The sequence below is a fragment of the Polypterus senegalus genome, chromosome 6 (genome assembly GCF_016835505.1).
Source record: "Polypterus senegalus isolate Bchr_013 chromosome 6, ASM1683550v1, whole genome shotgun sequence".
Taxonomy (NCBI): domain Eukaryota; kingdom Metazoa; phylum Chordata; class Cladistia; order Polypteriformes; family Polypteridae; genus Polypterus; species Polypterus senegalus.
The window spans coordinates 10,784,881-10,808,437 of record NC_053159.1 but is presented as its reverse complement, the minus strand read 5'-3'; the positions used below and the strand labels follow the sequence as shown (position 1 = coordinate 10,808,437).

At 42.3% G+C, this 23,557-nt stretch overlaps 1 protein-coding gene across 9 annotated transcripts in view; it reads right to left on the bottom strand.

Annotated features, from left to right (window-relative positions):
* Nucleotides 1-23,557, bottom strand: part of LOC120530784 (nck-associated protein 5-like) — a 746,735-nt gene that overhangs the window by 284,758 nt on the left and 438,420 nt on the right. For all 9 annotated transcript variants that reach the window (XM_039755382.1, XM_039755389.1, XM_039755381.1 and 6 more), the window contains 2 exons: nucleotides 19,603-19,693; nucleotides 8,648-8,797 (listed from right to left, as the gene is read on the bottom strand). In XM_039755382.1, coding sequence (XP_039611316.1) covers nucleotides 8,648-8,797; nucleotides 19,603-19,693 — 241 coding nt within the window. The remainder of the gene's footprint in view (nucleotides 1-8,647; nucleotides 8,798-19,602; nucleotides 19,694-23,557) is intronic.

Here is a 23,557-nt window from a genome sequence, read left to right as displayed (position 1 = left end):
CTTAAAAATAGCACTGATTGTAATGCAAAATTAACTCCTAACAATAAAAGTAAATCTTAGATTAACAATTAAATAAAACATAATGAAAGATTCAGCATCTAGGGTCTTTGAGTGTTTAGAGAGGACAAATAAATAAAATGTATTATTATTATTAAGAATAAATAATTTATTTTACAAAAATTCTACTGTGCCCTTTTGTGACTAGTTGGGGTTTTTAACGGGATTTCTCCAGATAGGGAAATGTGGGGATTCACGCGTTAATGAGAGTACTCTAGAACTCTTAGTCTATGACACATAAACTCAGATAGGGAAATGATTACATGGGTAACATCTTAAACCCGTCACGCTGTTAATGAGAGTCATGACCTCTGAGGACACACCCCTAATAACACTTGGCTTTAACCTTAAAAATGGGAAGACAAAATTGCACTGATTGTAATGCAAAATTAACTCCTAACAATAAATGTACATCTTAGATTAACAATTAAAAAAACATAATGAAAGATTCAGCATCTAGGGTCTTTGAGTGTTTAGAAAGGCCGAATAAATAAAATGTATTATTATTGTTATTATTAAGAATAAATAATTTATTTTACAAAAATTCTACTGGGCCCTTTTGTGACTAGTTGGGGTTTTTAATGGGATTTCTCCCTCTAGTGGGGATCTGGTACTTTAGAACTCCTAGTCTACAACATGTAAACTCAGGGAAATGATCACATAGGGAACATCTTAAACCTTTCACATTGTTAACGAGAGTCATGACCTCTGAGGACACGGCCCAACAAAACAACAAATGGTGGATACCTCAATGATGGGAAGACAAAAATAGAGCTGATCGTAATGTGAAAATGCTACACAGTATGTCATAACAAAATTAAATCTTAAATCAAAAGTAATGAAAGATTTAGCTTTTAGGACTTAAGAATAAATCTTTCATTTAACAAAAATTCTACCAGGCCCTTTTGTGACCACTTGGGGTTTTTGATGGGATTTCCCCCTCTAGTGGGGATTTGGTACTTTGGAACTCCTAGTCTATGACATGTAAACTCAGATGGGGAAATGATCACATGGGTAACATCTTAAACCCGTCATGCTGTTAATGAGAGTCATGACCTCTGAGGGCACCTCTGGGGGGACTATCTTAATGACAGAAAGACAAAAATAGAGCTGATCATAATGCGAACATGGTACAAAATAATTGATAACAAAACAAGTAAATCTTAACCAAAAAAAAAAAAAACTTATGAAAGATTTACCATCTAAGGCTAAAGGAACCCCCAAAACGTCATAAATCGATGCAGAAAAACACATACAAAACTAATAATTGTCTCATTCATAACAGGCCAGACATGACAGTACGAACTTCATAGTAATTTCTGTAGGTGAGACAATAGGGCGAATGTCCTCTGCATGAAAGCAATAGGTTGAGGTCAGGAGCATACGCTGATAGCCACACCATGACAGACCACCTCAGGATCCCAGATTAGGACACCTCAATGGGTGACACCTCAGCGCCACACTAGTTTAGATGGAAGGGAATATGAAAGACACGGAGCTACTGTGATTTTGTATGACGGTCCGGCACCACCGTATCAAAAAACATGAAACATTCTCAGTTCTGCTAAATCAAGTTTACGGCGGTGGGTATTAAACGTAAGGTGATGAAAACTGGGGTGTCGGCAAGCCCCAAACCCCCAAACACGGTCACACCAAGAGTCCCGGGTTCAAATAACATTGTGTTTATTGCACACACTCCTCAAGAAGGTTAACACCAGTGCAGGATTCTCCTCAATACTTCTCACTTCCACCGCACTGCCCTCCTCAAACCGGGTGTTGCTCCGTGCCCTCCCAGCTCCGACTCGTTTGATTAAGGGAGTGCTCTCTTCTAAAGCTTTTGTAATAAGTCCGTTTTCCGTTTTCCTTTTTGGAAGCCATTCCTTTATGACCTTCTCTACAGCAGCTTATAGCTCATTACCCAGGCCTGACATTAAAGCCATCGCTTCATATTTCAAGGTATTCCACGTCACTTTCATTCCATTTAGGGTCTGCAGCAGACGTCACCAAGTCCTGTGGCCCCCACACAAAAGAAGTGTTCATCCCGCAGTCTCTTCAAAGGCGCCAAACAGAGAAGCGACGTGATCAAAGTCACAGAGAAACTCCGTGGCCTGCCGCACTCTGATCCCTTGATCCGTCCATCCATTTTGCAGACCGGCTTATCTAACAAGTCGCTGGCATCTTGCTGCGGCAACTTCATTTTTCCGTTTACTATCTATCATCCAATTGCCCAGGAGGGTGAAGAAAAAAAATCATCAGCATTGCATTCTGATCAGTCCCTGCGTGATCCTTTATAATTCCACATGCTATCGCTTATAGGTCGTGGTGACCTTTTTCCTTTTTCTTTTTCTGTGGTACGCATGTCTGCAGTCTGTCTTTGATAACAGATTTAGAATTCTTGTATGCTTTACTTTTAAATCTTGAATAACTTTCGGCCCTAGCTTTTAATTTGAAACTCTTTGATTTAACTTGAATGCCAATCTGTGACAGTATCAGCGGAATCCCGGCTGTTTCCCTAAAAGAGTATCCTGCTCCATGCACGTAATTGTTTCTAAGATAAATGCCTGGGCACAGCTGATAAGAGACACCGCTGTTTGCCAGGTCGATCTTTCTTGATATTCGGAATGGAGGTGAATTCAGGCCCTGGAAGCTAAAATGTCCGACTGCAGTGAATGCCGAAGCTCGTAAAGTACGGTGGATTCAGAAAAGAATTCAGACCCCCTTCACTTTCTGCACACCTTGATGTGAATTGAAGTGGATAAAAGTGCCACTTCAGCCCATCAGTCTACACTCAATAACTCATATTGGCAAAAAGAGAGACATGTCTTCAACAAGAATCAGTACCATATAGAAGCCCCCTTGACAGCAATTCCAACTTCAAGTCTCAGTTGGTGTGTCTCTACAAGCTTTGCACCCCTGGACTTGGGCAGTTTATCACATTCTTCATGCGTCTGTAAACTGCCATCGTCAGGTCTCTCCCCACTCATGTTTTAATAGGATCTTAAGGCTGGGCCGCTAAATTGTGCGCAAAGATGTGTCCCAAATCCTAAATACTAGCTAAACTAATTTGTATTTAATAACAAGTAGCACTTAATACCCCAGAAAACTACAAGGAGTTTAGGGATTTTTGCAAATTTATTAAAAAAGGAGAGAAATATCACATTATTACTACAAATGTTTGTGATGAGCCATCTGTTGGAATAATAAATTCAATGCATTTTATTGCTATAAATGTCTGTGACACGTCATCTGTTTGAAATGAGGAATGCAATGCAACTTACTACTACAAATGTTTCATGATGCACCATATGTTAGAATGATAAATGCAATGCATTTTATTGCTTCAAACGTTCGGGATGCACCATCTGTTGGAATGACAAATGTAATGCATTTAATTGCTACAAATGTCTGTGACACGTCATCTGTTGGAATGAGGAATGCAATGCAACTTACTACTACAAATGTTTCATGATGCACCATATGTTAGAATGATAAATGCAATGCATTTTATTGCTTCAAACGTTCAGGATGCACCATCTGTTGGAAAAATAAATGCAATGCATTTAATTGCTATAAATGTCTGTGACACGTCATCTGTTGGAATGACAAATCTAATGCATTTAATTGCTACAAATGTCTGTGACACGTCATCTGTTGGAATGACAAATCTAATGCATTTAATTGCTACAAATGTCTGTGACACGCCATCTGTTGGAATGAGAAATGCAAAGCATTTTATTTTACTACAAATGTTTGTGACGTGCCATCTGTTGGAATGACATATACAATCCATTTTATTGTGAGAAATGTTTCTGATGCACCATCTGTTGGAATGACAAATGTAATGCATTATATTGCGACAAATGTTCAGGATGCACCATCTCTTGGAATAACAAACGCAATGCATTTTATTACTACAAATGTTTAGAATAACCTTTTGGAATGATAAATGCAATGCATTTTATTGATACAAATGTATGGGATGCACCATCTGTTGGAATGCATTTTACTACTACATAAATTACAAAATATATACAATGGATGATGCGCTGTAAACATTAATGCTGAGGTCTATGTTGATTATTTAGATTTCAACCCATCATAAGACTGGTAGCACAGCTAGTCTTTAAAAAACATAGCCAAAATTTCTCAAATCCTGGTTCCAGCTTGTCATTGTGGGGTATGTAGTGCTGCTTGAAAAGGAGAAAAAATAAATGTAAATGATTTTAGCACAGGGCTGTGACAGAACAAAATTTTTTTAAAAATTGAAGGCTTCTGCAGACTTTCTGTACTACACGGGTATCGTGGCCTCGCAGAAACCGCCCTGGAGCATCCGGCACAAGAGGTGCAGATTCCATGTCCACTGCCGACTCACTGAGTGAACCTCGGTGAGTCACATCCACCTCCCTTCTCATTCAGTTATTGAAATAAATGTGCAATTTAGTCACTTTGGAGAAAAATGTGTCATCTGCACCAACGAATGTGAATGAAATGCAGTTACAAAAATGGGGGAAATGCTCAAGCAAACTTGCCTTGATATCTATTATTGTAATTTAAAATACCTGCAATGTACACCAAATGGAATGAAACAAGCAGGAAGAGCAGCAGCGGCTCACAGACAGACGTGTGTTTACTTTTCAATGATGGCATCTTTGCTGCCTTCCGCCGAACAAGCTGCATGACACTATCATTTATACACCTCTATATAATTCTCAAGCACGGGAACATAACATTAAACCAACATGCAATTAACGGCACTTTGTTCTAATTATCTCGGGGTGCAATTAATGTCACTGCTTTAGTTAATGTCTGCCTGCATTCTGCTCTCGCGGGCCATTTATGTAGATTAATTCCTGAATTTACAGCCCATCTCTGGTCTCCCTTTTTCTTGAAGTCACAGAGCACAATTGTCATTGACAGGCAACCTTGCAGAGCGATTATCTGCCAGCTGAGCCCATTTGACAACACTTTTTAAAACTGGAATGGCGTGATCAGGCAATCTGTGAGAATAACTCAACAGTCTTTCGTACATTTTCTAACCTACTCCTTTCCAGGTGGGAATCCCAGGAAGGCAGTGGCTGCTTTGGTAGTGATGGGCAGGGTACAAGAACTATCTCTGGTCAGGGTGCTATTCCATGCCAGGGCACTTAATCACCAGCATCCATAGCATCTTATATAGTGCCTTTCATATCTATCATTATATAGTGCCTTTCAGATCTATCTATCATTATATAGTGCCTTTAACATCTATCTATTTATCCATCTATCATTATATAGTGCCTTTCATATCTATCTATATATTTATGATTATATAGTGCCTTTCATATCTATCTATCTATCAATCAATCATATAGTGCCTTTCATATCTATCTATCTATTATATAGTGCCTTTCATATCTTTCTTATCTATCTATCTATCTATTATAGAGTGTTTTCCTATCTATGATTATATAGTGCCTTTCATATCTATGTATCATTATATAGTGCTTTTAACATTTATCTATCTGTCTATCATTATATAGTGCCTTTCATATCTATCTATCTATTACATGGTGCCTTTCATATCTATCTATCTATCTATCTATCTATCTATCTATCTATTATATAGTGCCTTTATCTATCTATCTATCTATCTATCTATCTATCTATCTATCTCTATTCCCTGCAGTAGCATGGTTAAAAAAAATTATGGAACTCTACGTAAAATTTCCCCGAAAATACGTGGTTTCCATAAATAAAATACTTGGAAGCACAACGATGTAGTCATGAGCAAAAAAATTGCCATTCCACAAGTGTGTTTCATTTACAAGTCAGTGCTTCGTGCGTCATCATCAGTGCCAAGTTTCCTAGCAGTAATGCGGTTTCTTGTATTTGGGTTATTGATTTTTTTGTTTTCATGTTATTTTTACAGCCATGTTATCCAAGTGTTGCTGTAATAGCAAAGGAGCTTCTGGGCCCAAAAGGAAGCCCACGTCATATGGTCTGAGTGGTAAAATGGATGTAATTAATTGAAGGAAGAATGGAGAATGGCTGATTGGCATTTCTTGTGGGTTTATTCCTCGTCACTGCATTATATGCGCTGAACGTTTGGATGAACGCGAACTCAGAGCTCACTCCGACGACTGATGATAACTTCAAACCTGTTTGATGGTGTGAGGACGAGACGTGCGCTGGTTGCACTGACTTGCTGGGTGTGTCAGACTACATGACAGTTGCCATGCAAGTGCGTCATTGTAATGGAAACGTCTCTCCCCCTCTCTCGCTTCAAGAAAGGCACTATATAAATTAAATGTACTCTTATTATTAAGATTTTGCAAATTAAGTCTACAACAGGAACCCAACAGAAAGCTTGTCTGACAATGACGATGAGAGTAGTCATGGGAGTGTGCCGTTGTCATGGAAGCTCTCCATCTCTATCTCTCTTTCTTCCTCTCTCTCTAAGATAGGTGCTATATACAGTAAATAAAATGTTTTATTATCCAGATTATGCAAATGAAGTCTACAACTGAAGCCCACCAGAAAAGTTGTCTAATGTGATGAAGCGAGTCACTGACTGGTTAGACTGGGACGCTGGGTGTGTCACACTACATGATGATGAGCGGGATCATGGGAGTGCTCTGTCTTTCTCTCTCTCTAAGAAAGCCACTATATAAATAAAATGTATTCTTATTGTTATTATTATTATTATTATTATCAAGATTATGCAAATTAAGCCTACAACAAGAACCCACTGGAAAAGTTGTCTGACGATGACAATGAGAGGGGTCATGGGAGTGCGCTGTTGTCATGCAAGCACTCTCTCTCTCTCTCTCTCTAAGAAAGGCGCTATATAAATAAAATGTATTATTATTATTATTACTATCCAGATTATGCAAATGAAGTCTACAACCTGAAGCCCACCAGAAAAGTTGTCTAATGTGACAGAGCGAGTCACGGATTGGTTGGACTGGGATGCTGGGTGTGTCACACTACATGATGATGAGCGGAGTCATGGGAGTGCTCTGTCTATCTCTCTCTCTCTAAGAAAGGCGCTATATAAATAAAATTATTATTATTATTATCAAGATTATGCAAATTAAGCCTAGAACAGGAGCCCACTGGAAAAGTAGTCTGACGATGACGATGAGAGGAGTTATGGGAGTGAGCTGTTGTCATGGAAGCACTCTCTCTCTTTCTCTCTCTCTCTAAGAAAGGCGCTATATAAATAAAATGTATTATTATTATTACTATCCGGTTTTTGTAAATGAAGTCTACAACAGGAGCCCACAGGAGAAGTTTTCTAATGTGACAGAGCGAGTCACGGACTGGTTGGACTGGGACGCTGGGTGTGTCACACTACATGATGATGAGCGGAGTCATGGGAGTGCTCTGTCTATCTCTCTCTCTAAGAAAGGCGCTATATAAATAAAATTATCCATCCATCCATTTTCTAACCCACTGAATCCGAATAGGGTCACGGGGGTCTGCTGGAGCCAATCCCAGCCAACACAGGGCACAAGGCAGGAACCAATCCTGGGCAGGGTGCCAACCCACCGCAGGACACACACAAACACACCCACACACCAAGCACACACTAGGGCCAATTTAGAATCGCCAATCCACCTAACCTGCATGTCTCTGGATTGTGGGAGGAAACCGGAGCACACGGAGGAAACCCACGCAGACACGAGGAGAACATGCAAACTCCACGCAGGGAGGACTTGGGAAGTGAGCCCGGGTCTCCTAACTGCGAGGCAGCAGCGCTACCACTGCAACCCACCGTGCCGCCCAATAAAATTATTATTATTATTATTATTATTATTATCAAGATTATGCAAATTAAGCCTAGAACAGGAGCCCACTGGAAAAGTAGTCTGACGATGACGATGAGAGGAGTTATGGGAGTGAGCTGTTGTCATGGAAGCACTCTCTCTCTCTCTCTCTAAGAAAGGCGCTATATAAATAAAATGTATTATTATTATTATTACTATCCGGATTTTGTAAATGAAGTCTACAACAGGAGCCCACAGGAGAAGTTGTCTAATGTGACAGAGCGAGTCACGGACTGGTTGGACTGTGTCACTGGGTATGTCACACTACATGACTACCGGTCAATGGCCATGGGACGGCTCTGTCTCTCACTAAGACGATGTAAATGATGTCCACGACTGACATAATGTGACAGGGCTTTAAGGTGGCTCATCTGACATTTAGGGCACTCACTTCTTTATGAGAACAGCACTCTGGATGGAAAGAGGAGGACACCCATCTTGCGTGATTATATTTTGGGTAAAGGTCTTCATCCCTAACCCAGCGTGTGTGATTTTAAACAGAATGTGAAACAAGCATTCGCTCTTCTCTCAGAGTGCCTGATTCTTTATGTGCGTGTCATTTCATTTCATGACTTGGAAGGGTACGTCGATATTCTCCGATGAGAAGCACATTCTTTGTGTCTTTGAAGTGGGGCATTTGTGGCTTTCCTACAATTACGGCCATTCCTTACAGTTTTCTATTATGATTAGGTGATGAACAAACAGCCATGGATTTATGATGCTCCCTGTCACTTGAGACAGATGTCATAAAGCTCGGCCCCATTCCAGTTTTTATGTCCTACCTCCAGGGCACGCAGGCGCTCCAGAAGCAGTTTGGTCGTATCGCCCTCCTTTTCGGTGCCGTTGCCTTCATTCTGCACTTCTTCACTTATTTCCAGTTTTGTGTCTTCAGTCGGCTCCTTCTCCTTTTTCACATCCTCTGAAAGTTTACCCTGTGTGTGTGAACAGCAGAGCGAGTTTTAGGATTATACACTATAATTACGTCTAGGAACAAACAGATTATATTCATTGTGAATGTTAAAATTATCAGATCGTTTGGGAACATCATGGCGACTAGTTAAGAATATAACCAGGAGAGCAGCGCAGATTTGTAAATATTAAGCTGCCCCATTATCTTATCCAAACAGTTTAAAAAAAAAATAAAAATAATTCTCAAGGTGTCACCCATTGGCACGGGCCTGTGGGTGAAGAAGATGGCAAGAAAATGTCAGCAAGGACAGAATGTACAGTGCATTCAGAAAATAATCAAAACCCCTTCACTTTCTGCACACTTCATTGTGTTGGAGGTTTAATTATAAATGGATACAGCTGCCATTGTTGTCCACCAGTCTACACGCAATAACCCATTATGACCAAGTGACAAGCGTATTAAAAATCAAAAATTAAAACCTTATTCACTCAAGTATTCAGACCCTAAAGTCATTACTTTCAAGAAGCCCCTTTTGCAACAGTTATAGCTGTGAATATTCTTGTACAAGTCTTTACAAACTTTGCACACCTCAATCTTGGCCAGTTTCTCCCACCGTCCCCAGCAGATCCTCTCAGGGTCGATTAGACTGGGTGGGCAGTGTCTGTAAAGGGCCATCTTCAGGTCTCTCCACACCGTGTTCAGTGCACCGTGAGTTATGCATCTGCTGCAAAATGACCTCCAGGTATTCGCCACTGGACGTCTACTCTCTGAAATGATTCACACAGGAGGACGTGTACCACTGGGGGCACACAAACGTGTCTGAAACAAGTGGGATTGGTGTGCACATTGGTACAGAGTACTCGTCACCCTACACACGGGAAAAGCTACGGGACCAGTGACATGTCCACCTGTGATCATTCCTAACTCAAGACGAGTCCACCTCTGATCATCAGTACGAACGGTCCATAACTGAAGACCAAGTGAGGGGACAACCGAGGAACCTACACACAGGACAAGATGAGGTCAATACTCAAGTTCTTAACTACGGTCTGCGCTGACCAAGTGTGTGCTGTCCTCTGTCACCTGTTCAGTTTGTCACTAAGTCTCCAGAAAGTGCTGCTGTGCACCAAGAAAGCTTAAAGGCAAATAAAGTTAGTTAATTAGTTCTATCTGTTATACAGTGCCTTTCACATCTATCTATCTATCATGTAGTGCCTGTCATCTATGTATCTATCTGATATACAGTGCTTTTCACATCTATCTATCTATCTATCTATCTATCTATTGTGGTCCCCGGCCGGGCCCCAGCCGGGACGCCCAGGAGGACGAGAGGAGGGCTTGTGCCTCCTCCACACCGCGAGGGGGTGTCCGTCCTGGTTTTGTTGGGAGCCACGGGTCGAGGGCATGGAAGCCCTACCCTGTAGGGGCCCGTGGTTACCGCCAGGTGGCGCCCCGATGCCGGTTGATCCCATGCAGTCGCCGGCCGGAGCTGGAGCCCGGCCGGGACGCCTTGGAGGACGAGAGGAGGGCTTGTGCCTCCTCCACACCCAGGCGTCCGTCCTGGTTCTGTTGGGGACCACGGGTACAGGGCATGGAAGCCCCGCCCTGTAGGGGCCCGTGGTCACCGCCAGGCGGCGCTCCGATGCCGGTTTATCCCGTACGGTCCGCGGCTGGGGCTGGAGCCCGGCCGGGACACCTTGGAGGACGTGAGGAGGGCGAGCGCCTCCTCCAGACAGAGTGGGGCGTCCGTCCTGGTTAGGCAGGGGCCTCGGTACAGGGCATGGAAGCCCAGCCCTGCAGGGACCCGTGGCCACCGCCAGGCGGCGCCCCAGTGCCTAATTATCCCGGGAGCCCGGCACTTCCGCCACACCAGGAAGTGCCGGGGGGAAGACTTTATGTGGCGCCCGGAGAGCTACCAGGAAGGCAGCCGACACTTCCACGCTGGGCGTGGCCAAGGAACAGATGGCGGAAGCACCTGGGGCTCATCCGGGGCATTATTTAAGGGCCGCCTCCCTCCAGTCATTTGGTGGAAGTCGGGTGGAAGTGGACTGAGCAAGAGGAAGGACTGGAGGCGGCCAGGAAGGCACAAAAGACTGTGGGCCTGGACTTTGGGGAATTCGGTGCGAGAGGGCACTGGGGGTGCACGTGAGCAAAAGACTTTGTAAATAGTGTATATAAATAAATAGTGTGTGGAAAGAATATGATGTCCGTCTGTCTGTGCCGGGGCCAGCGTTCACACTATCTATCAATCTTATGGTACCTTTCACATCTTTCTATTTATTATATAGTGCCTTTCATATCAATCTATCTATCATTATATAGTGCCTTTCATATCTATCTATCTATCTATCTATCTATTGTGAAGGACAGCCGGGTCCCATGCCCGGCAGGGACCCCCTGCTACTTATGTTCCGGGGGAGCCGCCATGGGCAGTCCAATACCTCCCCCGGGACGCTTGGTGGCAGCCTCCCTGGCCGACGGTGACTCCCCAACTGCCCGCAGGGCTCCATGGGAGATGGAGTCCTCCACAGCTTGGTTGGGGCCCGGCGTGGCCGCTAGGGGGAGCTGCCTGCTTCCCACAGCCCGGCTGGACGAGCTTTCAGCCCTGCCCGGAAGTTCAATTAGGACCAGGTGGTTAATCACCTGGAATGCTTCCGGGTGGGCTATAAAAGGGCCCAGCCACCACCACTCGGGAAGCCAGGGTTGGGAGGAGGAGGACTAAGTTTGCAGAGGAGTGGTGGAAGAGAAGGTGAAGAAGAATTGTGGTTTGTATTTTGTTTGGTGCTTTGAGACTGTGTTTGGGCTGTGTGGCACGGGGAAGACGTGTCACACAGCTGAAGAAAAATAAAAGCCTGTGTTTTGTACACGTTGCCTCTGCGTGGTCTGTGCCGGGTCGGGTGCTATATAGCACCTTTTACACTATCTATCTATCTATCATATGGTACCTTTCACATCTATCTATCTATTATATAGTGCCTTTCATATCAATCTATCTATAATTATATAGTGCCTTTCATATCTATCTATCTATTATATCATGTATATTATATCTATATTTCATCTATGTATCTATCTATTATAGTGCCTTTCATATCTATCTATCTATCTGTTATACAGTGCCTTTCACATCTATCTATTTATCTATCATAGATAGATCTAGGTCTAGTGTGGACTGTGCCCGGCAGTTTATCCCAGCCAAGTCCCCCAAGCCGCCAGATGGAGACCTCCCTGCAGTATGGAGGTGACCCGAAGACCAACAGGGAGTCATGGACTTTGTAGTTTTTATCCTCAGCCCTGCTGGATAGCACAGGGGCCGCAAGAGGGAGCTGCAGGGAGGACCAAAGACTTATTTTTGCCCTATACCCCAGAAGTACTTCCAAGTCACATGAGCGGAAGGGATGATGTGCTTCCGGGGTGAAGATAAGGACTATTTACCCTGACCCGGAAGGAATAAGGACTTGTGGACTGTTGGGCAGGAATTCCTCCGGGTCAGGGAGTATAAAAGGACCAGGGGATCTCCCAGACAAGGAGCTGAGCTGGGTGGTAGGAGGGCAACACGTCTGGGAGTGGAGGATTGTGATTATTGTTATTGGATTATTGGTTATTTATGAGTAGTGTGGAGTGGAGGGTGCTTAGTGCATGTAATTATTATAATAAAAAGAATTATTGTGGCACTTTTACCTGGTGTTTGGCGTGGTACCTGAGGGTTCAAGGGAGCGCTAGCGCCCCCTACTGTTACACTAGATAGATAGAACTTTCACATCTATCTATCTATCTGTTATATAGTGCCTTTCAGATCTATCTATCTATCTAATAGTGCATTTCACATCTATCTATCTATTTCTTATATAGTGCCTTTCACATCTATCTATCTATACTAAAATTAATATCTTTCTTTCAATCAATTATATAGTGCCTTTCCTATCTATTTATCTATCTATCCTGCAAACTACACTAAAATATCTATCTATTAATCCATCTATAGTTATTTTCATAGCTATCTATCTACCTATCTTTTTCTCTATCCTGTCAGCTACGCTAAAATATCTATCTATCAAGCCAACTACACTAAAATATCTATCTATCTACGTATCTATCAATCTATCCTGCCAACTACGCTAAAATATCTATTTATTTATCTACAGTTATTTTCATAGTTATCTATCTACCTATCTTTCTTTCTATCTTGCCAACTACACTAAAATATTTATCTCCTGCCAACTACACTAAAATATCTATCTATTTATTTATCTATAGTTATTTGCATAGCTATCTATGACATTATGTCATTTTCTAACCTGTTTGGTCCAGACCAGGTCACGGGGGCGGGGCTAGAGTCTATCTGAGCGAGCATAGGGTACGAGACAGGTACAAACCCTGGAGAGGGTGCCAGTCCGCCACAGGGTGAACACACACACGGGCCAGTTTAGAGTTTCCAGTTCACCTAACTTTAATGTCACTGGACAGTGGGAGGAAGCCCATACACAAACAGAGAGAACATACAAACTCCATGCCTTTGGGGGGGGGGACACAAACTCAGATCTCATCTGTCACTGGGTCCCCATGCTGCCCCTCTCGTAAAATGTCATTTTTAATACTTGCCGGATGGTGCGAAGTTAATAGTTGTGATGATTAATGCACTTGCCTTGTTTATTTTATTCGCTTAGCATACCTGGGCGTTCATTTAATAAATTTCAAGCAAAGCAATTAGCCATTTCCTGCTTGCCTTGAGCAGACGGAGAGCGCTTTTCCTCGTAAACTAAATGAGTGCCACCACGCTGTCTCCAAAGAGAGTTGAAACTCAACGACTTATCATCAAAAAGCCGTTTTTTGGTCCGAAGTGTTAATAGTTTATCTACCCGTCCTCAAAATAAAATGCAAGGTGCAACATCACTGAGCCATTTGCGGAAAACCAAAAAAAGAAGAGAAGAGATGAGCGGCTCCCTGCTGCGGAGTACAAGTGAAGTTCTTCTGATCACCTGAGAGCGACGTGAGAACTGGGGCAGGCTGTGCGCGCGCATGGGGAGAACTGGCGCGTTTTTTACGAGAGAGAAGGAGACGCCTGGCATGGCTAATGCAGGCAACATACGGCCCGCTTCTAACCAGTGCGATCCGCACGCCCCAGATGCAAATCCCCAGTCCCACTAATCTGCTCGTGCTGATTAATGTTCGGACATTATTCTTTTTGAAACCGTAATTTATATAATCACGGGATATCAGCGTTTCGGACTCTCTTGCCCATTTCCAATGATAAAATTGTTGATGATTTCTTTATTACCTGCTTCATCAATCAGTCACTTTTTATTTATTTTTATTCCGGGGTTGGTTGAAAAGTCATATTCCCGAGGTAACATTTCAGATCCAACACCGATCTAGGCAGCCCTTTTAAAAAAGGGCTAAATGATATTTCAACTAATTAAATATGCATTAGGAATTCTGGGAGTAATTTGCATACATAATATACAAGCCGTCTAAGTATTCATTATGTCAGGATTTTTTTTTTCTTTCTCCCAAACTCCCAATTGCTCTCATTTGCATCTTACGACGGCAGATTGATAGACTGATCGAGTGTAATATCTTTAGTCACAAAACTGGAGCACATTATGTGAGGGGGCCTCGGGGCTCCGAATTTTACAAGCGTGGTACGATGTCTTACGTATCGTGACCGCAAATCAATTAAAGATATAAATTCACTCGGAGGCAACACCTGCCAGGCATTTTGCACAATAAGCCTTGCATGCAAACAAATGATTCGACCCCACATCACGAAACGTGAGACAGTCATCTTGGCTCTACATAATTTATGCTGTCTAATGCACGTTTTACAGACTCCGCTGAAGACCTGCTGTGTTTCCTTTCAATAAAAATCATGTCGTTACATACAGATGAGCACAACGGCAGAGGCTAATTCATCAGTGCCGGAAAATCTCAGAGAGTTCATTGCTATACTTTTAATTGACTCGGTTCATGTTCTTTATAATAATCTTGAAAAGAAGAAAAAAATAAAAATCGGGAGTGGTCTCCCCTCGACTTTCTCGTATACAGTACTCGGATATGGGGATGGACAGCTGAGCAGTAAACCGCAAGACAATGATTAGATTTTTATATAATATGTATAATAAAGAACCATCAACAATAAATCAAATTAATAATATATTGAACAATTATAAAAGTAAAGGTGAACAAATCGCACTCTGCAGCTTTACCACTTCCGGTTAGCGGAACTAGCCCAAACGTTGATAGACATCTGTGTTTTGTACCTCATACTTGTGTGCAAAATCTAGTGGAGGGAACTGAAAAAGAAGCGGAGTCTTCTTGGAGGAGGGAAACAGCGCTACAGTACAGTATGTGTCCTTCTTAAACAGTCCTTCAATGTCACTCAAAAAAGAAACAATCCTGTTAGAGTTAGTGCCCCCTATTGTATGGGGGGGATCATGAGGTCTCTGGAAAAGGGGTACGTGGCACTACAGATAACACTGCAAAAGGATGAATGCCCGAGTCTTAAAGAGTCCTGGTGCTTCCTGTCTTGCTATATGGTTGTGAGACATGGATGCTATCCAGTGACCTGAGGCGAAGACTGGACTCCTTTGGCACTGTGTCTCTTTGGAGAATCCTTGGGTACCACTGGTTTGACTTTGTGTTGAATGAGCAGTTACTCATGGAGACCTGAATGAGGCACATGACCTGCATTGTGAGGGACTGTCACTTACGGCACAACGATCATGTGATGCGTTTCCCCGAGGGTGATCCAGCTCAAAGGACCCTCATTGTTGAGGACCCGAGTGGCTGGACAAGCCCAAGGGGACACCCACGTAACACCTGGCTGCAGCAGATAGAGGGTCATTTCCGGAGGGTGGGACTGGACCACGTGTCCGCCTAAGGGGTTTACCAACCGGGGTCCCGATCTGTTTCATCATGTGGAGGGTGTAACAATGCACTGTACCAGTGCATGCACCCCAACCTAACCTAACCTTTACCAAAATTATCTATCTATCTATCTATCTATCTATCTATCTATCTATCTATCTATCTATCTATCTATCATTATTTACTGCCTTTCCTATCTATCTATCCTATCCTGCCGACTATACAGTACTACAATTAATGACTTATCTATCTATCTATCTATTATTATATAGTGACTTTCACGTCTATCTATCTATCTATCTATCTATCTATCTATCTATCTATCTATCTATCTATCTATCCTTTCACATCTAATCTATCTATCATTATATAGTGCCTTTCACGTCTATCTTTCTATCTATCATTACAGTTGTGCTTGAACGTTTGTGAACCCTTTAGAATTTTCTATATTTCTGCATAAATATGACCTAAAACATCAAAAGATTTTCACTCAAGTCCTAAAAGTAGATAAAGAGAAACCAGTTAAACAAATGAGACAAAAATATTATACTTGGTCATTTATTCATTAAGGAAAATGATCGAATATTACATATTTGTGAGTGGCAAAAGTATGTGAACCTTTGCTTTCAGTATCTGGTGTGACCCCCCAATAACTACAACTAAACGTTTCTGGTAACTTTTGCTCATTCCTGCACACCAGCTTGGAGGAATTTTCGCCCATTCCTCGGTACAGAACAGCTTCAACTCTGGGATGTTGGTGGGTTTCCTCACATGAACTGCTCACTTCAGGTCCTTCCACAACATTCTGATTGGATGAAGGTCAGGACTTTGACTTGGCCATTTCAGAACATTCACTTTATTCTTCTCTAACCATTCTTTGGTAGAACGACTTGTGTGCTTAGGGTCGTTGTCTTGCTGCATGACCCACCTTCTCTTGAGATTCAGTTCATTGACAGATGTCCTGACATTTTCTTTTTCTCTGATATAATTCAGAATTCATTGTTCTATCAATGAAGGCAAGCCGTCCTGGTCCAGATGCAGCAAAACAGGCCCAAACCATGATACTACCACCACCATGTTTCACAGAAGGGATAAGGTTCTTATGCTGGAATGCAGTGTTCGCCTTTCTCCAAACATAACACTTTTCATTTAAATCAAAAAGTTCTATTTTGGTCTCATCCGTCCACAAAACATTCTTCCAATAGCCTTCTGGTTTGTCCACGTGATCTTTAGCAAACTGCAGACGAGCAGCAATGTTTTTTTTGGAGAGCAGTGGCTTTCTCCTTGCCACCCTGCCATGCACACCATTGTTGTTCAGTGTTCTCCTGATGGTGGACTCATGAACATGAACATTAGCCAATGTGAGAGAGGCCTTCAGCTGCTTATAAGTTACCCTGGTGTCCTTTGTGACCTTGCCGACTATTACACGTGTGCCTTGCTCTTGGAGTGATCTTTGTTGGTCGACCACTCCTGTGGAGGGTAACAATGGTCTTGAATTTGTACACAATCTGTCTGACTGTGGATTGGTGGAGTCCAAACTCTTTAGAGATGGTTTTGTAACCTTTTCCAGCCTGATGAGCATCAACAACTCTTTTTGTGAGGTCCTCAGAAATCTCCTTTGTTCATGTCATAATACCCTTCCACAAACATGTGTTGTGAAGAGCAGACTTTGATAGATCCTGTTCTTTAGATAACACAGGGTGCCCACTCACACCTGACTGGCATCCCATTGATTGAAAACACCCAACTCGAATTTCACCTTCAAACTAACTGATCACCCTATAGGTTCACATACTTTTACCACTCACATTTTCCTTAATAAATAAATGACCAAGTATAATATTTTTGTCTTATTTGTTTAACTGGTTTCTCTTTATCTACTTTTAGGACTTGAGTGAAAATCTGATGATGTTTTAGGTCATATTAATGCAGAAATATAGAAAATTCTAAAGGGTTCACAAACTTTCAAGCACCACTGTATCTATCTATCATATACTGCCTTTCATATCTATCTATCCTGCCGACTATACTACAATTAATGTTTGTCTGTCTATCTATCTATCTGTTGTGAAGGACAACCGGGTCCCATGCCCAGCAGGGACACCCCTGCTGCTTATGTTCCAGAGGAGCCACCATGGGCAGTCCAGTACCTCCCCCGGGATGCTTGGTGGCAGCCTCCACGGCTGACGGTGATTCCCCAACCACCCGCAGGGCTCCATGGGAGATGGAGTCCTCCACAGCCTGGTTGGGGGCTCGGATGGCTGCTAGGGGGAGCTGCATGGACTCAGCAGCCTGGCTGGACGAATCTTCAGCCCCACCCGGAGGTGCAATTAGGACCAGGTGGTCAAGCACCTGGAACACCTCCGGGTGGGTTATAAAAAGGGCCAGCCACCACCACTTGAGGAGCCAGGGTCGGGAGGAGGAGGACTACGCTTGTGGAGGAGTGGTGGAATAGGAGAAAGAGTGTGTTGTGATTTAGTGTTGGTGCTTTAGGACTGTGTTTGAGCTGTGTGGCACGGGGAAGACGTGTCCCACAACTGAAGAAAAATAAAAGTATTTGTACTTTTTATACGTGCCTCCGTGTCTCTCTATGTCAGGTCAGGCGTCTAAATATAGCCATTTTACACTATCTATCTATCTATCTATCTATCTATCTATCTATCTATCTATCTATCTATCTATCTATCATTATATATTGCCTTTCATATCTATCTATCTATCTATCTATTATATAGTGCCTTTCCTATCTATCTATCTATCAATCATTATATATTGCCTTTCATATCTATCTATCTATCTATTATTATATAGTGCCTTTCATATCTATTGTCAGGGATGCCAGGGGCAATGACCCGGCCGGGACGCCGTGAGGGACCGGATGTGGGTCTGCGCCCACCCTGGATCAAGTGGGGTCTGCCTTCCTGGTTCGTTTGGGTGCCACGGGTTAAGGGCATGGAAGCCCCACCCTGCAGGGGCCCGTGGTCACCGCCAGGAGGCACCCCAATGCCTTGGGGACCTGTTTCCTCAGCACTTCCACCACACCCGGAAGTGCTGGGGGGAAGATTAGGAAGGACACCCGGAGAGCTGCCGGGAGAACAGCCGGCACTTCCACCACGCTGGGGCGTGGCCAACGAGGGAATGCCGGGAGCCACCTGAAGCTCATCCGGGAGAGAATAAAAGGGGCCATCTAACTTCATTCGAGGTTGGGGTCGGGTGGATGAAGGACAAGGCACATGAGGAGTGTGGAGGCGGCCCGAAGAAAAGGCATTTGTGTGGCCAGAACTGTGTGCTGGGGTTCGTGATTGTGTCTGAGTGACACTCATAATTGTATATAGTGTATATAATAAATACGTGTGGTGGTAAAAAACAACATGTCCGACTGTCTGTGTCCGGGTCGGCTCCACACTATCTATTTATCTAATCCTGCTAGCTATACTAAAATTGATGTCTATCTATCTATCTATCTAGTATATAGTGCCTTTCACATCTATCTATCTATCTATCTATCTATCTATCTATCTATCTATCTATCTATCTATCTATTATATAGTGCCTTTCACATCTATCTATCTATCTATCTATCTATCTATCTATCTATCTATCTATCTATCTATCTATCTATCTATCTATCATGTTCACCTTGGCCACTCTGAGTAAATAGGGTGGACAAGCTTATTGAGCTGAATGTCTTGTTCTTATTTTTATTTTTATTTCTCAGATAGCACACCAGTCTTTTGCAGGCCACCCTCACATTCAGGCACAATGGGGTCCACTGAGTGTTGCCCGTTAACCAAACACACGTCACAGGGAATGCCAAAGGAAGCCAACATACAGTCCCATAAAGGGGGTGGAAACTCCGTACTGAAGGGGGTGACATTGTGTAGAATTCAACTCTGCATGACTGACTGCGTCTCTTTGACTATTCGGTTGTTTCACTTACACCAAAACTGTAATAATTACCTTGTAGACCTTCATAATGCCCAGCGTATCCACCGTAGGGGGCTCCATTGCTCCCTGGTTCTGCAATAAATTTCTGACCGTTTCTTCCATCCTGTGTAACAACAAAGAGAAATGCATATCAATGGCGGCCTGTTACTCCAAGTGATGCTAACGGCTTAACGCGTATTTCATGTCTTCACTGAATGTGCTTCTCTAAAGATTTTCAACATGTGCAGTTGCAGTCCACAATGGGAGAAGGCCTCAGATCCCATATTGCAAACTGTAATCCCAAGACCCCGGGGAGCAATCCAAAGAGAGCTCTTAACATTTGTGGTCATAATTAAACAAAATTAACATTCAGTGAAGTTTCTGTTTGGAAGCCAAATGTCGTAGTAAAATGTTACAGAGGGCTGCACAATAATTATGAGGCTCCACAGATACACACATCAGAACGAGTATAAATGACACAAAGCTGTGTTTACCGCATGGATAAATATCAAAGTGAAAGAATTAAGAAGTTTATATTTCAACAGCTGGATTTAATGGACACACAATATGGGACTGATTTATAGTTTTAAAAAAAGAAAGAAAAAAGAGACTATGGGGAAGGAATCACAAGGCTATAAATTATTTTGCACTATGATGATGATTTTCCTTTGTTCAGAATCCAGTCGAGGGTGAGGTGAGGAGCGAGGAGACCATAAATGAAGTTGTCTGTGCTAAGGAAGACCTGCTTAGGGTTTGAGATGCCAGCACACGTCACGGCTGTGCCCCGAGATCTGACTGAGAAACGGCATCTCCATTAAAAAAGAGAAATTGTGACAAAGAAAAAGAACACTGTCATCTTAGCAAACCCACCATCACGCAAAAGACAATTGGGTGGGATTTGGGCAACGAAAGATGAACTCTCATGTCATGTCTCATGAGGGGAAGTATACCCGCTTTGTGTGCCAGTTCAGATAAAAACAAATAAAATAAAAGAGGTCTTCACATGTGAGGAAGTAGACATAGATAGATAGAGTGAAAGGCACTATATAATAGATAGATAGATAGATAGATAGATAGATGGATAGACAGATGTGAAAGGCACTATATCATAGATAGATAGATACACAGATGTGAAAGGCACTATATGATAGATAGATAGATAGATAGATAGATAGATAGAAAAATGTGAAAGGATAGATATAGATAGATAGATAGATAGATAGATAGATAGATAGATAGATAGATAGATAGATAGATAGATAGATGTGAAAGGCACTATATCATAGATAGATAGATAGATAGATAGATAGATAGATAGATAGATAGATAGATAGATAGATAGTGAAAGGCACTATATAATGATAGATAGATAGATAGATAGATAGATAGATGTGAAAGGCACTATATAACGATGGATAGATAGATGTGAAAGATAGATAGATAGATAGATAGATAGATAGATAGATAGATAGATAGATGTGAAAGGCACTATATAATAGATAGATAGATAGATAGACAGATAGATAGATAGATATGTAGATAGATAGATAGATAGATAGATGTGAAAGGCACTATATAATGCTAGATAGATAGATAGATAGATAGATAGATAGATAGATAGATAGATAGATGTGAAAGGCACTATATAATGATAGATAGATAGATAGATAGATAGATAGATAGATAGATAGATAGATAGATAGATAGATAGATAGATATTAATTATAGTATAGTCAGCAGGATAGATAGATGATCTGACTTATAGATCAATAGATCGCTTTCTCGGTTTTATACCTGCTGGACCAGAAGGGGCGGAGTCAGCTGCCCTCACTAGGCGGAGTCTCTGAGCTGTGTTTGGGTAACGAGACATCGCCATTGGTGGCAGCGCCCCCTCGTGCCCCGGAGTGGTAGTGCTGGTCTCTGACGTGCCCAGAGGAGATGCCCACACATGACACCTGCTCCCGTTCTCATCGATTATCACACTGCCTGCTAATACAACTGTTTCTATGCTGCCTTTCTGTGTTAAGTCAATATTTGCCCAAATCAGTAGTCTGTTAAATAATGATAATAAATTCCCTTTTAAGCACAAGTTCAATTTAGAGACAGAAGGTAGACATTGCTGATGATTCCCAGCCCCACACAATACTAATTTGTGGATTTCTGTAATTAAAGACATTCTGGCTGCTTTTCTATTTGCACTTGTGATTATTTCTTTCTTGCATGAAGCCCAGTGATATATTTTTGATGATCTGCTTCTTGCTGACATTTTTGTAAATATATCTGTAGAACGTTTTTCGAAGCAATGCCGATGAGCTCAGATCCTGGCACCGAGCGGGTGAAATAGCTGCACCATCTGTTGGCCAAATATGAAGGCGAGTAAAGCGTGTCTAATCTCCACTTCAGATCAGGCGACGCCGTGTTCGGTGGCAGATTGAATCAACTTCTGTTTAAAAGTCAGCGTTAATCAGGATTGCTACATGCACGGTGGACAGAAATCTCTCTTACTTATAGGTTCATTTACAGGGTGCGAGATATGAATCATGCAATAGCTTAAATATTATGCATTGTCAAAAAAATCTAAATATCTAAATCCGAGAGCTGGTCACAAACTTAATGTATTAAATCATTTTGCAGCCTGAATGCAACTCAGGCAATTTCATTACCAGACACAATCTCCATAACAAATATGAAATATATATTCCAGTTGCGTCCCGCTATGCTAGTCAATTTATTTATTTATTTATTTTTTTTTTCATCATGGGTATTTGAATAAGAAAATAACAATAAAAAAACACTAACATTTCATTTTAATAACTTTCATTTCTGACAGGAAGAACTGAAAACTTTATTCTCCAGAGAAACAAAGGCACAACTACTCGATAATAAGATTAAGAAAAAGAAACGATAAACTGGAAGCACAGACTGGGCTGCCACTGAGGTCTATGTGAAGTTTGCCTGATTTCCCCCTGTGTGGTGGGCTTTCCAGTAATTTAAGTAAGTTACTTAGTAAATATTAGTAAAAAATGTGTGTGCGTGAGTGTCTGCTCCAGGCCCAGTCCCTGCTGTTCACCCAGTGCTACCAGTATAAGAGCCCAGTGCTGCTGGATTAAGGGGGGGGTGGGTGAAAATGCTGCACTCTGCTGTGCACAGGAGTGAGGAGAAACCTGAAGACCCCAAAACTAACAGACTTTAAAAGGATCTGCCAGGAAGAATGGGAGAAACTGCCCAAATCCAGGTGTGCAAAGCTTGTAGAGGCTTCCCCTAGAAAACTTATAGCTGGCATTGCTACTAAAGGGGCTTCTAAGAAGTAGTGAACTGAGGGTCTGGATACCTGCAGGAATAAGAGATTTCAGGTTTTGATTTCTAATGAAGTTTTTAAACCTTTCTGAAAACAAGTCGGCACTTTGACATGAGGGGTTACTGAGTGTAGATTGATGGGCGAAAATATCACCGTATTCACTTAAAGTTAAATCAGCAATGCAATGAAGTGTCCAGGAAGGGAAGGGGTCTGAATAAAAGGCAGTGCTGCGTCTCTTTATGAACACACGGGACAACAGCGCAAGAGACAAAAATCACACAAGACTTGGAAATGATCCGCTGTCATCTAAGGGAGAAAAGACCAGCACATGGAAGGTATGGACTTCAAAAAGCAGCGCATCACGTAATGGCAAAATACCCGGTGGAGCATGCTGGGAGATGAGGGGATAAAGAGGCTGGCAATTTTCTGGATATCTGGAATACAAAGATGGCACTGGCCCAGTATAAGTACTGATTGTTATCCTGCTATTGAAGGTGTTATTTCAGATAAAAACAATTAGTGATCAGCCAGGCTTTTAGAAAACAGCTTTTACGGTAGGCAGTACCATCCGCTTCAAAGATCCAAATGACGCGATGTGCTCGGCATATCAGTCTTGATGAGTTTTCATCACCAGATGGAGACAGACACCCTTCAAGCTGACGGGTCTCCACATTCTGGCAACTGTTCCTG